General features: G+C 42.6%; 1 protein-coding gene across 4 annotated transcripts in view; it reads right to left on the bottom strand.

Annotated features, from left to right (window-relative positions):
* ZC3H12C (zinc finger CCCH-type containing 12C) overlaps nucleotides 1-15405 on the bottom strand; it is a 52740-nt gene that overhangs the window by 13017 nt on the left and 24318 nt on the right. For 3 of the 4 annotated variants that reach the window (XM_070749747.1, XM_070749750.1, XM_070749748.1), the window contains exon 2: nucleotides 4668-5420. In XM_070749747.1, coding sequence (XP_070605848.1) covers nucleotides 4668-5420 — 753 coding nt within the window. Of the gene's footprint in view, nucleotides 1-4667; nucleotides 5421-15312; nucleotides 15393-15405 lie in introns of those variants that run through there. The other variant, XM_070749749.1, reaches the window with a different exon arrangement.

Genomic DNA, 15405 nt, shown 5'->3' with positions numbered 1-15405 from the left:
ATATTGGACAAGTTCCCTCCCTTCCTTGTACAGCAAACAGTTAAAATGAAGCCAATTTAAGTTTCTTTCTAACATATCTTCCTTTCCCAAACTAAAATCATGCATCGCGAAATGTCACATTTTCTTTCCCAAGGTCACTTCTGTGCTTCTTTACAGCAATGCTTCCCTTACCTAATCAGGTGTCCTGATAGACACGTCAGGTTTTTTAACACTTATCATATTGTGCATTTACCAATATCAGACTGAGACCAAGTTTCTAGCAAACTGTCATCTTCTTGGTCTCAAGAAAGAGGTGTTTTGGCTTACTGCAGGGAACCTGATCCCCATTTTTCTCCTTTTACAAAGGGAATTAGAATACTGGCAATTCTTTTCAATTTCTTTTCAAATCAGAAAATGATTCTTTTAAATCAGATTTTAAACCATACAATGGCATTTGATAATGCTCCAAACCGTGTCACTTGAATAAAAGCATCGGTATTTGTTTTTACTGGAAAAACTATCCCTGTCGACCCATAGAGTATTAAGTTGTCAACATTAGTTTCCTGCAAATAGGCAGCTAGAAAACCAGTGAGAAGAAAGCTTTGTTCCATTAAAGTATAAAATATAGTGTTCATCCAATTATCTGTAAAAGGATTTCAAGCTAGACTTTTTCCCTTGTAGGATCATTACAGTGCTTATTAAGAAATGTTCGCTGTTCCCAGAAAATGAGATACAAGGTAGATTTTTAAAATTTCCTCCTACATAACATTATTTAAAAGCGTAAGCTTAATGCTACGTTTTAGACAGAATGTTCTTATTGTGTACTCCACATCCCCAGATCCTAAACTCTCTGGGGGGGGGATGAAGATACAAAATTTAAGATTTACAGAACAAATCCACCCCACAAAATTCAATGTTATAACAGTGCTGTTCAAATTTATTTACAGCATTACTATCTGGCAATTCCCGATTTGGGGCTGGAAAAGATACAAAGAGTTTACTTTAAAGCACGAATGCTGAGTTTGTTCAGCCTGAGCTGCCATGATTGAGACTATGTTTGAGATTGTCCGAAGGTAATTATTGTTTTCTTGCCAGATGCATGAGAAATATAATGAAAGTCATTTAAAAGGTTCTTTTAAAAAATTACCGTAAGATACCTATGGGCAGGCACATCTGCCCCCTAAAGGAAGTTTTGTTAAGTGGCAGATTTATTAAGCTAAAGAGTTGAATTTTGTGCTTTGAGGGGAGTATTACCTATCAAAGTGATCAGTCATTGGAGGAAAGAAGAGATTGCTAGAAAAAGGAATGTGCAACTGATACTCCAGCAGGAACAGTGAGAACTGAGAATACTGATTAGTAAGTAGAGTTTCTGCTAAAAGGTTGGAGAATGGAAAAAAATGAGCGACATTGGACGTCTAGAACAGGGGTGTCCAACTTGATTTCATTGAGAGCTGCATCAATGTTGTGTTTGACCTCAGGGGGCTGGGGTGGGTGTGGCCAGGGTGGGTCTGGTCAGCTCAACATCACTCCTGTCGAGGGTGCCTGTGGTGGCTCCAGAGCCCTGCCGCCAAAAATGGGCTCCCGAGCTCTGTTTTCAGCTGCAACGGTCTCCTGCAACTCTCTGCTAGTGAAAATGGAGCTGGGAAGAGCTGCACATGGCCCTCCATTTCTGGCCAGGATGGACTCCTGTAACCCACTGCCAGTAAAAATGGAGCTTGGGAGGGCCTTACACAGAGGCACCGTGAGCCAGTCTTCTGCTGTTTCCAGGGCGGCCCTGCAGGCCAGATCTAAGCAACCTGTGGGCCGCATCCCGGCCCTTGTGTTTGACACTCCTGATCTAGAAGGTGCCTGGAAAAAGAGGGGAATTGTGCCTTTTCTTTTCTTTCTCAATACCTTGTAAAAAAGGCTTGGCATTTTTAAAATGAAATAAAGCAAAATTGTCTAGAGAAGGCATTAACAAATGTGATTAAATTAAGCAACTGATGGCTAAAGGAGGGGAGTTAAGGAACTTCAAGGAGGCTCTGTAAAGAAATGTATATTAGATTGTTAAGCTAGGCATGTAATTAAGGCATGCACAGACACAATAGAGATAATTACATATTTCAAATACAAACAAATTATTTACTTTGTTTGCAATAAACATGTCTTTAGTTTGGAAGAACATTTTGTTTGGATTAGTTTCTGTTCCTTTTCTACTTCCAAGAGTTTGCAAGAGTTGTTCTGTACATAGTTTCAACTATTCTGGAAATGTTTCAAACTTGGAATGAACTGTTTTGAACAGGACGTAGAGATATTGTCAAGTTCAAAATGCTTCCAATATGACTGACACAATTCATTTCAAACTTGAATGTGTTTCAAATTTAAAAGTTTGCAATCCACTGTTAACATTATATTTGTTGTATGTTCCATTTGAGGGGAAGGGACGTTGACCCTACCTGATACGCTTCTTCTACAATGGTGGATATAGCACCCATGTACGGGTTAATCCTGTCTGCTCACTGAGCCTGCCAAAGCTTCTTGTGATGTTGTTGTTACCTTCCCAGTTTCGGATGAAGAAGCGTAATGACAGACTCTATAGTGCTATAAATTGAAACTGTCAACCAAAGCACAGCCGAGGCCAACCAACAAATGCCAAACTGGGAGGGTCTGGCTGCTATATCCACCATCGCAGAAGAGATGTATCAGGTAGGACCAATGCCCCTTCTCCCTCATGATGGATATAGCAGCCATGTATGGGACATGCCCAAGGCAAAGACAGAAGACGTGAGGGACCTAACATTTGGTGTGGCCTCAATCCCTGATGACCTGCTGCGAAACCCTCCGGCCAAAGGACGCTTCCGCCAACACATAAGAGTCAATTTTATAGGAATTTTGGGCTCAATTGTCTTATATGTGGAAGACTATCTGTATATAAGTTGTCTAGCTTTGCTTCTATGATTAAAGTACTAAAAAAAAAAAAGAGTCAATTTTATAATGCCTAACAAAGGAAGAAGGTGAAATCCAGGTCACCGCTCAGCAAACCTCCTCCAGAAATGTCTGGGTTGCCCATTCTGCCATAGTAGCCATGCTCCTGATCGAGTGGGCAGTGATCCTGGAAGGTGGTCTCTTAGCCTGCGACTTGTAGGCCTTGGCGATGGTAGACTGAATCCACCTGCCTACAGTGGAAGAAGATACTTTGTGGCCCATTGAAGCCAGCTCAAAGTCCTTTTCCAATCTATTCTTCAGATCTGCAGGCATACATTCACTAGAAAAGTCATTTATCAGTAGGCATTCCATCAGTTTCCATATCTTTCTGGAGTAGTGATGATTTTGCTGATCTAATTTGTTGTTCTAGTGCGAGAGGTTTTTTTCTAAATAGGGGTTATCTTCTAACTAGTTTATCATTAGCCAGGTGGTGCACTGGTTAGAGTGCAGTACTGCAGGCTATTCTGCTGATGTTGGCTACCTGCAAGTTGGCATTTCAAATCTCACTAGGCTCAAAGTTGACTCAGCCTTCCATCCTTCTTGTAGGTGTGTAAAATCGTAGGAAAAATGAGGACCTAAATTGTTGGGGGCAATACGCTGATCTGTAAACCGCTTAGAGAAGACTATAAAGCACTGTAAAGCAGTATACAGTATAAGTCTAAATGCTATTGCTATTATCCAGTGTTTATTTTACAAGGCATAAATAGTTACATTTTAAATTAAATTGTGAACTGCGTTCTTTTGGTTTAGAACATTATGACTAGGGTGTCAGAAGAATATAGGTTACTAATTCAAAAACCAAAGATGCAAAGTCGGCCTTTTGATATGGGTCTGCTGACAGTAATTTCTAACTATTGTTTGGAAGAATCCCATACTGACACATCCTTAACCTCTGCTCCTTATCTGGGATCAGTTGCCCCATCAAAAGCAGAAGTGCATATAAACAAGTGATTATGGTTTTAAGGTGCTGACCCAGAAATCAGTAGACTGTGAGTTCTGCTCCCAATTTAGCCATGGAAAAACAGCTGGGTGACTTTGAGCAGCCATATTCTTTCAACCCAACTCACTGGTAGTATTGTGGGGAAAATGGGAGGAAGGAAGACTGAGTTGTATATGAAAAAAGTGGGTTTTTAAAAAACTCAAATAGGGTTTGTTTTGAATAATTATTTAAATTTTGCATAATGTCTGAAATAGAACAATGGACCATACATTAAAATCACAATGCTATGAAATATAAATCTGTATTTTCTGTAAGCAATCATTTCCCCCAATAGGTAACTTAATTTGCACTTCCCTGTGTCAGTAAAATAAATTGGTTAGAATATTTAGTATAGAATACCTAGTTTCAAAAAGCACATTAAAATAAAATGTGGGTGGAAAACAAACTGCAACTTTGGAACCATTTGTGGTTGATAAATTAAGGATGCTGCATATCCTCTCCTTTTCTCCCACAAGAAAATACCTGTCTAGTGGATGCTGCTGTGGATATTTGTGAATCCTTAACACTCTGTATCAGAATTATTGAAGAATTCACATCACGCCTTTATAGTACAGTATTGCTCTTGAAATGTTGAATTTTCAAAGGAAGCCTTTGAACTGTGATACCTTTTATGCAAGTAAATATTGGTTTCAACGATAGAAACCTGTTTCAATGGGTCATAAATACAATTGTGTGGACGAAATAAAATAACAACAGGTAAAAACAACACTGCATTGCAACATACCTCATTGCCACATTGCTGCCATCAATAACTATTGGTCTCAGGTTGTCACCATCCACAAGCACATCCTCCTGAAGGGGAGAGTCAGATCTTTGGGAGTCAACAGAAGATGCTTCTCGCATGACACTAGGGTTAATAGAACTCGCATTCTGATCTGCCTCAGTTTTATTCCCAAGTTTGACCAGTTCTCCCAATATATCATTGATTAAAGCATCAGTACCAAGTTTATTTAGCACAAGTTGAACTTGCTCTTCTGAGTAACCTAACTTAAGTGCAAAGTCAAGTTTGGTTTGATATTCTTTCACCATATCAGGAGGCTTTTTAATTTCTTTAGTTCCTATCTGAACTTCCTCTAACTTAATGTCTTGTAAAATTTCATTGCGCTTTAGTATATGTGGTTCTAAAGATGGATACGTCTGTCTGTGATCCTTAGATAAAGAGCATGGTTCTGTTCTAATTTTAGTAGTTTTCCCCAATTCATTATCAGAATTCGTACTTTTCTCAGAATCACGACTGAAGGTTCTGTTTTCTTCAGACAGTTCTTTCTTAGGATCCTCCTTTCTAGAATTAATTTTATCCATAGTTGGTTTTTCTATCATTGACCAAGGTGCTATTGCACTTATTTGAGTCTCTGATGTATCCTCATAGAGGTGCCCAAGGTCATGCTTCAAGTGATCCTTCAAGCCCATGAAGCTGTTGCTGCATGTGATTGACTCCACTTTGTTGGTTTTTCTGTGTACCAAGTATCCTGTAGTCCTAAAAAAGAAAGAATAAAATTAAAACTGATGTTTAAAATGTACTTTGCAATTTTCATTTATTTTTTTCTTTTTAATATTGGATCCAAATTTTCTTTTGATCACCTCATTAGGAAATGCCTGACATGCCCTGCATGCAAATATGACTTTAGGAAGCTTCTGAAATGAATATGTAAAGCACAAAGCAATTTATGAGACTGAATGTCTACAAAAGCAGAAAGAAATAAAATTAGAAACATTTCCTCTAATGCAAGGGAGTCAAGTTCGATTTCATTGAGGGCCCACATGAGGGTTGTGTTTAACCTTGGAAGCAAGGTGGGTGTGGCCAGCTCGACTTCACTCATGTTGGGGGTGCGTGTGGAGGCAAGTGCTCTGCCAGCGAAAACGGAGCTTGGGTGTTTGTGATGGCCTCCTGCAACCCTCTGCCAGTGAAAATAGAACGGCTGAGCTTCGTTTTCACTGGCAGAGGGTTTCAGGAGGCTGTCGCAGCCATCCAAGCTCTCTTTTTGCTGGCAGAGGCATCACAGATTGGTCCTTCGCTGTTTCCAGGATAGACTTGCGTGCCAGATCGAAGCACAGGCCAGATTCGGCCCTCGAGTTTGACACCCCTGCTTTAATCTATAAGTAGCAGCAAGCACAAAGGAAGCCCCTCCAACACAGTTTTTCCATATGAGAACAATACCGATTATTGGATTAGGAGTGAAAATAGAAAGACCTATTTCAGGCACCCCTTTCCCCCTCAACAGGTGTCCAACATTATCACATCTAATGACAAGAGCCATCTGTTTGGCATAGGGTATCCCCAGAAGCCTAAATCTGTGGAGTGGGGCCAAGGGACAAAAGAAATGATTTTTGTCCCCTATCTCAAAAACATTTAACAATTAATCCTAGATTACTTGCAATATTACACTTTTACATACATGGTTTTTTCCAAAGCCCCAGAGTAACAGCAAAAGTTTTAATTTTGCAGCTTGAAATGTTCAGTCTGAAAACATTGGTATCTTTAATGTGTAATGTTAGAAATTTAAACTGTCTGAATTGTTCATCATGTGGGGAAATGGATTGTGTAAATTATCAGTAAAGATGGGGAAAAGTTCATAAATTATTCTCATTGATCTATTTTTCTCCAATGTTTTTCCTTTTCTTTGCTCAGCTGTTAAAAATTAATTTCTAATATTATTTGTAATTATATTTTTTCCTTGATGTATATTACTATAAAACTTAACCGGATTGCATAGCTTATTTTAGTCTCTTTTCAGAAAGTCTGCTTGTTTTCTTTCACTGCTCTATTTCAAGGATGCAAGACTACAACAATATCAGTGTTGACAATGAAGACAGAAAAAGCTTAAGTTTATTAACATAACCTTTTGGTTCATTCAAACAATGTTACAGGCCAAATACATGGTTAATTCAGAAAGTAAAACTAAACATCACGATGATTTTCTAACTGCTGCAATTCACTCAAAGTCCATTGCAGCTGATAAATTACAACAGTATAAAAGAATACAGTTTAAACCAACACTTTGGCGGCCTTCATAAACCACAACCAAAATCTACCTTAGAAAAAGAAAAAGAGATGGAAAACTATGTTGCTTAGCAACTAGCTTTCTGTTGCTAGGATGCACTCCTTTAACAAGCTATCATGAATGCTAGCAGAGTGCAGGAATAATTTGGTATGAACAAAGCCTATAAAAAAAGAAGGGGACTTAAGTGCGTCTGGTATATCCTTGGAGAACAATGCAGCTGCCAAATGAATATGGAAGCTCCGACATCATTGTTCCATAAACCCTACAAGCTGCTCTGATTGAAGGAAATCATTTAACAGGCAACACTTTTAAACTGAACTAAAAAGTTCAAATTGGCTCCTGTATTGCAGTAGTTAATAGTTAATACGTTGAGGTAAAGAACCGCTCACCAAGTACATGCACACTGCCAGTACTGCCTTGTACTGAAATATTTATTTTCTTGAAGCAACAGCCATCAATTTCAATTGGATTTCGGTAAGACTGGGCTCCACTTACACACAATCATACAACACAGACCTAATCAGAATGCTGTCTAATTTAAAGCTGAAATTTTAAAAAGGCCAGAAACGTCCACTTACTTTCGAAATTATTTTAGCTAAGGAATATATAACATGTGAAAACTATAAATAAATGGAATTTACAAAATTGGCCACTTCTAATCAAAGTTATGAATTAAACACGTGCACACTGAATATAAACTAAGCCACAGTGGATGGTATCTGCCAATAGAACTTTCTTGCAAGAATGCTTACATTCTAATCACAAGCATTATGTGGAAATCCACAATGGATAGTGACAATTTGTTAGCATTAGCTAAAATAATAAATAAAAAAACTAGAGGAAAAATATAAAACGACTAATGTAGTTATTTTTTTTAGTTAAAAACACCGCAACCCATACAGTTACTTGAAAAACAGTCCATTGATTCTGTGACTAAAGACTAAATTCACAGAAGACTACATCCTTAAGAGTGTTTTTCGTAGAATCCTCTATAATATCCCAGAAACACTCCCATATTTCAAAGCTATAGATTTTATGGCTTCATGGAAAGTGGCAGCAATGACTTCATTTCTGTTTAAAGAAACAATCCCATTACGATATAGATAGGGTTGGAAAAGATTGACTGTCCCAAAGTTACCCAGTGAACTCCCAAAGTCGAAATGCACTTGAACTTCAGTTTTCTTGGTTCTTCTTTACCACTTCAATAATTGTGCTTATTGGTTCTTATGAAATATTTAGAGTTGCGGTTAAAAGTAGAAATGTAGTTTTGAAGAGAACATCTGTTGTGCTGTATAGTACAAATAAACTAGAGGCACAATAATTTTCTTTAAGTAACAAATAAAAGCTACTCGTATTTCGCAATGGAAAATAGGCGTTGATTGCTTACCTGAACGCCTCTTCTCGTACGGTGAGCGGGTACAGCAGTCACATGGGTTGCTCATGTCCAATCCGGTGGAACTGAGCCTAGTATTAAAAAAGCTTGCCGGATCCGCCCCTTCCCCAGAATTCGCGAATCCATAGACTAGGCTCAGTTGTGAAGCTCTGTAGTGTTCAACTCTCATTGTTAGAGGAAGAAAGAGATAGAAAGGTAAAGAAGACACATACAAGGGCGGGAAGTGACTGCTGTACCCGCTCACCGTACGAGAAGAGGCGTTCAGGTAAGCAATCAACGCCTATTCTCCGTACTGAAGGAGCGGGTCCAGCAGTCACATGGGACATACCCAATAGATGGTCCCTAGGGTGGGATTAGCTTGCTATCGTGTGAGATAACGGATTGGAGTACCCTTCTGCCGAAGGCAGCGTCCGCTGAAGCGTAAGAATCAATTTTGTAGTGCCTGATGAAGGAATTTGGCGAGGCCCAAGTGGCTGCTTTGCAGACCTCCTCCAACGGGGCTTGAGTCGCCCAAGCGGCCGAGGTGGCTGCGCTCCTGGTGGAATGCGCAGTGATGTTCCTTGGAACTGAGAGGGAGGCCGACTCATAGGCCTTAGATATAGTCCCTCTGATCCAACGGCCTATTACTGTTGAAGACACTTTGGCCCCCATGACTCTGGGATGATAGGCTACAAAAAGTGCTTCTGACCTCCGAAAGGGTCCTGTGCGTTGGATATATATTCTCAGCGCTCTGGTGAGATCCAGGGTGTGCCATCTAATTGCCAAGGGATGGTCTCGTTGGAGGCAGAAGGAAGGTAGGACAATATCCTGAGATCTGTGGAACATGGAACTGACCTTGGGTAAGAAGGTGGGGTCCAGTCGCAAGACTACCTTGTCCTGATGGAATTGACAAAGGTCCTGCCTGATTGAGAGGGCAGCCAGCTCCGAAATGCGTCGGGCAGAGGTAATAGCCACCAGGAAGGCTACCTTAAAGGATAGGTACCTGAGGGACGCCGATTTTAGGGGTTCGTATGGTGCCTGCGTGAGGGAGTGGAGAACCCGTGGCAAGTCCCAGGATGGATACCTGTGGACCTTGGAAGGTCTGAGGTTGGCTATGCCCTTGAGGAATTCCTGAACTTCAGGGAAGGATCGGAGAGGCTGTCTGCGGGGGCCCCCTAGGACAGATGAGATGGCTGCCAGATGACGCCGGAGGGTGCTGGTGGAGAGTCCTTTATGGAAACCTTGCATAAGGAAGGAAATAATTCTGTGTATGGGGATGCACAGAGGGGAGAGACCTTCCTGAAGACACCACTGGTGAAACTTGGACCACGTGTGGTCGTAGATTCGATTGGTCGAGCCCCTTCTGGCCTTTAGAAAGACCTCCACTGAATCGGGGTCATGCCCACGCAGTTCTAAATCTCTCCTGATAACAGCCAGGCGGTGAGGTGGAACCGCTCCGGGTCTGGATGGAAAGAGGCCCCCTGCCGCAGCATATCCCCCGAAACGGGGAGTCGCCAAGGGTCCTGGACGGACAGCTGTTGGAGATCTGCGAACCAGGGCCGGCGGGGCCAATGAGGGGCGATTAAGATTACTCGGGCCCTCTCGGTGAGGACCTTGTGAATCACGTCCGGGAGGATTGGAATTGGAGGAAATGCATAGAGTAGGCCTGGAGGCCATGGACTCCGGAGGGCATTGATCGCTTCCGCTCCCGGGGATGGAAATCTGGAATAGAAGCGAGGGAGTTGGGCGTTCGCATTGGTCGCGAAGAGATCCAGGACTGGTAGGCCGAATCTGAGGGTGATTTGATGGAACAGGTCTTGATGGAGGTTCCACTCTCCTGGGTCTATCGTTGCTCGGGATAGCCAATCCGCCTGGATGTTGAGACTCCCCGAGATGTGATCGGCTAGGAGCGACTGGAGATGTTTTTCCGCCCAAAGGCCCAGCTTGAGGGCCTCCCTCATGAGAGCCTTGGATCTCGTGCCCCCTTGCCTGCAGATATGGCTTTTTGTGGCAATGTTGTCGGTGAGAATGAGAACGTGCCGGTTGGGGATGCGAGGAGAGAAATGCTTCAGAGCCAGGGAGACGGCTCTTAACTCTAGCCAATTTATTGGCCTGGAAGCTTCCTCCGGGGACCACGTGCCCTGGGCTATCATCCCCTGGGCGTGGGCGCCCCATCCCGATAGACTGGCATCTGTGGTGATGACAAATTGATCCGGGCACCTGAACGGGGATCCTCTGTCCATGGCCGGAGACTTCCACCACTTGAAGGATCTGCGAACACTCAGTGGAATGACGATGCGTCGATTTGAGTTGCTGTGCCCCGATCTCTGAAAAGGCAACAGAAGCCACTGGAGTTCCCTAGCATGAAGGCGAGCCCAGGGAATGATGCCTATGCATGACACCATCTTCCCCAAAAGGGAAGATAGAGTAACTATGGATACTGAAGGATTAGATAAAATGTTAGAAATTAACTCCACAATACTGAGTTTTCTCTCGGGAGAGAGAAAAACCTGGGAAGATTTTGAATCAATAATGGCTCCCAGGTGAGGAATGGAAGTGGAAGGTTGGAGGTGACTTTTTTCAAAGTTAATGGAAAACCCATGGTCCTGAAGGACTGACATGGTGACAGAAAGGTCTGATTTCACTCTCTCTAGGGAGTTCCCATGAATTAAAATATCATCAAGATAACATAAAATGTGGATGGGAGACGCCCGGATATAGGCCGCCAGGGACCCCAAGAGCTTTGTGAAGACCCGAGGGGCCGAGGAAAGGCCAAATGGCATCGCCCTATACTGGAAATGCCTGCCTTGAAAGGAAAAACGTAAAAATTTTCTGTGGCATTTGGCTATAGGAATGTGAAGGTAGGCCTCAGTGAGGTCTAAGGAGACCATGAAATCTCCCGAGTGAATGGCGGCCAAAATAGAAGACAAGGAGTGCATTTTAAACTTCCTATATTTGATGAATAGGTTTAGTTTCTTTAAATCCAAAATGGCTCTCCAACCTCCGGAGGACTTTGGAACCATAAATAGGATGGAGTAAAAACCTAGGCCCTTCTGACCGGAAGGGACCGGCTGAATGGCTCTAATGGACAATAGATGAGAAATGGCCTCCTCCATACGGTTACAATCTGAGGATGACCTGGGCGAAGGGCAGGAAATAAAACGTTTAGGGGGAGGAGAAATAAATTCTAAAAGAAGGCCTGTTTGAACAGTGTCAATGACCCAAGGGTCCTTGGAGGTGAGACGCCAATTTGCAGCGAAATGAGCTAGGCGACCCCCTATGGGAATGGAGGAAAGGTTACCATCTAGGTTTTTTTGAAGCCCTGTTAGAGGCAGCTCCCCTTTGGAAACGAAAACCCCTACCCCTGGAGTTCCTACCTTGGGAACGAAAGCGGGGGGAATACTGACCTGGAGATCTCTGATAGGAAGCCGCTTGATCTTGCTGGCGCCCTGGGCGACGAAAGGACTGCGTTTTAGTAACCTTTTTTGTGGTTGGACCCAAAACCTTCTTCTTGTCTGTGGTCTCCGTGAGGAGAGGGTCCAGAAGATCACCGAAGAGAAGGTCGCGCTTTAAGGGGCCCTGGGATAACTGCCACTTTTGGCGAACTCCCGCTTGCCAAGGGCGAATCCATAGGAGTCTTCTTGCCGTTGTAGAGGCTGCAATAGACTTAGCAGAAAATCTAGTAGATTGTAAGGTGGCATCAGCCACGTACTGGGCAGCTGCAAAGACCTTGTTGAAGTCTTGTTGACCTCTCAAGTCATCTGGAGGAATGTGCTGTTGAAGTTGGCGAAGCCACAGCAGCATGGCTCTGGAGAAGAAGGAGGCTGCTGCAGAACTTTTAATGGCCCAGGAATCAGCGGAGAATCCTCTTTTGAGCATTTGCTCGATGCGCTTGTCCTCTGGACGGAGGACTTCCTCCGCCTCGCCTGGCACAGCCGCTGCCGAGTGAAGAATTTTGACAGGTTCATCTGGTTTGGGAAAAGATAGAAGCTCTTCATAGGAAGAGGAGAGTTTATACAACTTTCTGTCCTTGGTAGAGGGATTAAGGCCAGAGGCTGGAAAATCCCACTGTTTAAGTAAGGCATCTTTAAATAATTTAGGCATAGGGATTACCTCGTTATCCTCCTGTTCCTCTGTGAAGTAAGGTAAATTCTCCTCCGGGGGATCAGTGGAAGTGGAGGCTTGTTTCTCCTGGGCCGCTAATCCCGTAGAAATTCTAGCTTTGAGGAGGAGAGATTTGAATAGTTGAGAAGGGAAAATAGTAATAGGAGGAGGGACCTTTATTTGGGATTCCTCATCCTCTGATAAGCCCTGGAAAGGGTCTTCATCCTCCTCTACATCCTCATATTCATCTTGGGAGGACTCTGAGTCATCCTGAATAGGAGCTCTGACCGCTGGGGAAGAACCCAAGGGACGGGAGGAACGAGAAGGAGGAAGAGGTAAAGGAAGCTCATTGATGGAGGAGAGTTTGGCATCAATGGCTTTGGACAACACAGCAAAAATAGATTGGAACTCAGGAGGTAAACTGGAAATATCAGCAGAAATGGCAGAAGAATTCCTAAAGGCCTGGGAGGATCCTGGCTGGGGGGAATCTTCCATAATATCTGGTTCCTCTGGACCTATGCCCCATAGGTTAGGTTGGGGTCTGTCTAGGTTTGGCTCATCCAGAGATAACACAGGGACCCCAGAAGGAGGCAGACTAGAGGCCTCTGGTGGGTCTTGACTACTGATTACTTGGGCCTGCACTTTCAAACGTTTTGCTGATTTATCATGAATCTTTTGTAGGGCTAGGTCCCTTCTCTTCTCGGCCCTGGTGACCTTGGTCGAGGGGCGGGCCCCTGGAGGAGAGGAGGAAGAGGCCTGGGGGATACTAGTAATCTCATCGCCTGTAGGCCTGGCCTCTCTGGGACCTTTAGTTGTGCCTCTCTTGGGAAAAGTAGCCATAGTCTGACAATTAACAGAAGACAAGGCTGAGCCAATAACTAAATTATAAGGAGAAGATTTCAAGGACTTCCCAAGAGGAATGGATCCTGCTTCGAGGCCTCGAAGCTGCTGAAACGTGAGGACAATCTGGGCAAACCCAGAGTTCGTGCCCCCAAATCCAGCGGGGCCAGCCTCCCTAAACTTTGCAATTAAGTAAAACCAAGGCACTCTGGTTGGAGGCTAGGCCGGTGGAGAATTTAGCCTGGGACCCCCAAGGCCCGCTCCCGGATCCACGCGGTGGACTGAGGCCTACGCGGCTGGCAGAAGGCCAACACGAGAGGCCTAGATATTTTAAGAAAGGGCGCGAAGGCCTTCGCGCCAAAAAATCGCTTCGTAGAATTTGTTAAGGGAAAAGCGATCGACTAAGTCCAGGAGACTAGAGGCGTCCCACTCCGCAGGAGGTATTTTATAAGCCCTTAAATATATTTTTATACAATAAATAAGCAATAATCCAATGATAAATACTTGCACCAGGACCTCCAGGCCAAGGGATTAGAAGAATCCACAAGCGGCCGCAGGAATCGTAACCGGCAAAACCGCCGGGGGAAAACGAAACCGCAACTTCTCCCAAGTAAAAAAGCCTAGCCGCCTTTTACTTTTTTTCCTTTTTAAAACGGCTGGCGCAAATAGTGCAAGTAATAAAATAAAGACAATAAATCTTACTACTTTTTTTGAAGGAAAGATCGAAGGGAAGGTGTTAGAATGTTGAACGAGCTATCACATACAACCGCAGGATATGCGAACTGAGCGAATTCTGGGGAAGGGGCGGATCCGGCAAGCTTTTTTAATACTAGGCTCAGTTCCACCGGATTGGACATGAGCAACCCATGTGACTGCTGGACCCGCTCCTTCAGTACGGAGAATCATACTTAATCTTTTAAATAATGCACTGAAAGGGGTCTTACTAACGTGTGATTTAATCCAAACAAGAATTTACATGAGTTCCGCTGATTATTTTTATCCAACACACAGAGATCATATCATCTATGAAAATTTCTGCCCTGAGGCAAAAAAAAAAATCACTAATAGGATAGTCAGCATTTTACAGCATTTGGATTGTATATGCCAAATTTTGCAACTATTCTCAATAGCAAGACTATATCATGACTATATCTTGAATGAGATGCTACATGGCCACGAGATCTGAATTTTCAATCAGATTACAATTAGAATATAAGGAAAGTAATATAAATATTGAAAGACTGTAAGTTATAAATCAAAATAATGAATACAGTATGCAACATGTTGAGGACTTTTAAGTATTTAATTACTCAGAGAATACTGCAGACAACAGTCCTCATGCTAACAAAGGAAAGATGTCCACTTGAACAGATTGGTTAATGCTCTGGGGCAACAGATGTCTACTGGAACCGCGGGAGATCAGCAACTGGTGGCCTGCCCATCTTCTGAAAACTTTCAATAGACTTATGCATATGTTCACACAATAGGGCATGTGGTAGAAATGCAAACCTCTTTTTTAACCAGTTCAGTGCCTCCATTTCTTTCCAATTGATCCTTTTTTCTCTACTCTCATCTTGAAACTTGAGAACAAATTATAGAAACCAAATTGAAATTCCCAGAATTAATATAGCACAAGCTATAAGTTGCAGCACTCTCGGAACATTAATGTCAAAATATCTTTTGACCTTAATGGAGTTGGATTGTGTAACAGATGAGGAAATCAGATTAACTTTAATTCATCCCTTAAACAGTGATCTGACATCTTTCCCACCTTTTCAACGACTTGCTCATTCTATCAAACAAATTACTTAAGTTTGTTAGTTATTTAATCTCAGGCTGCTAAATGCTATTCAAAATTACATCAGTTGATTTGAGATTTGCACTAGTATCCATTTCTATAACATTTTTTATGTAAATGTATGCTTAAATATTGTTTGAAGTTATAGTTTTTACAAAGTTTCTTTCCACGGATGTTGCACTTTAAACCCAAACTGCAAAAGAGTAAATTGCTAAATCTGAAAATTACCACATGCCTAAAGACAAATGCTTACCTTCTCGCCAGCACAAATTATAACAAGCACAAGTGTTTTGCAGCAGTTCCCAAATACTCCTTAATACAACTTTAAGCTTCAAACTTCCAGGCA

The sequence above is a fragment of the Erythrolamprus reginae genome, chromosome 4 (assembly GCF_031021105.1).
Source record: "Erythrolamprus reginae isolate rEryReg1 chromosome 4, rEryReg1.hap1, whole genome shotgun sequence".
In the NCBI taxonomy this organism is placed as follows: domain Eukaryota; kingdom Metazoa; phylum Chordata; class Lepidosauria; order Squamata; family Dipsadidae; genus Erythrolamprus; species Erythrolamprus reginae.
Note: the sequence above shows the minus strand (reverse complement) of the source record. Positions and strands in the feature narration are given on the sequence as shown.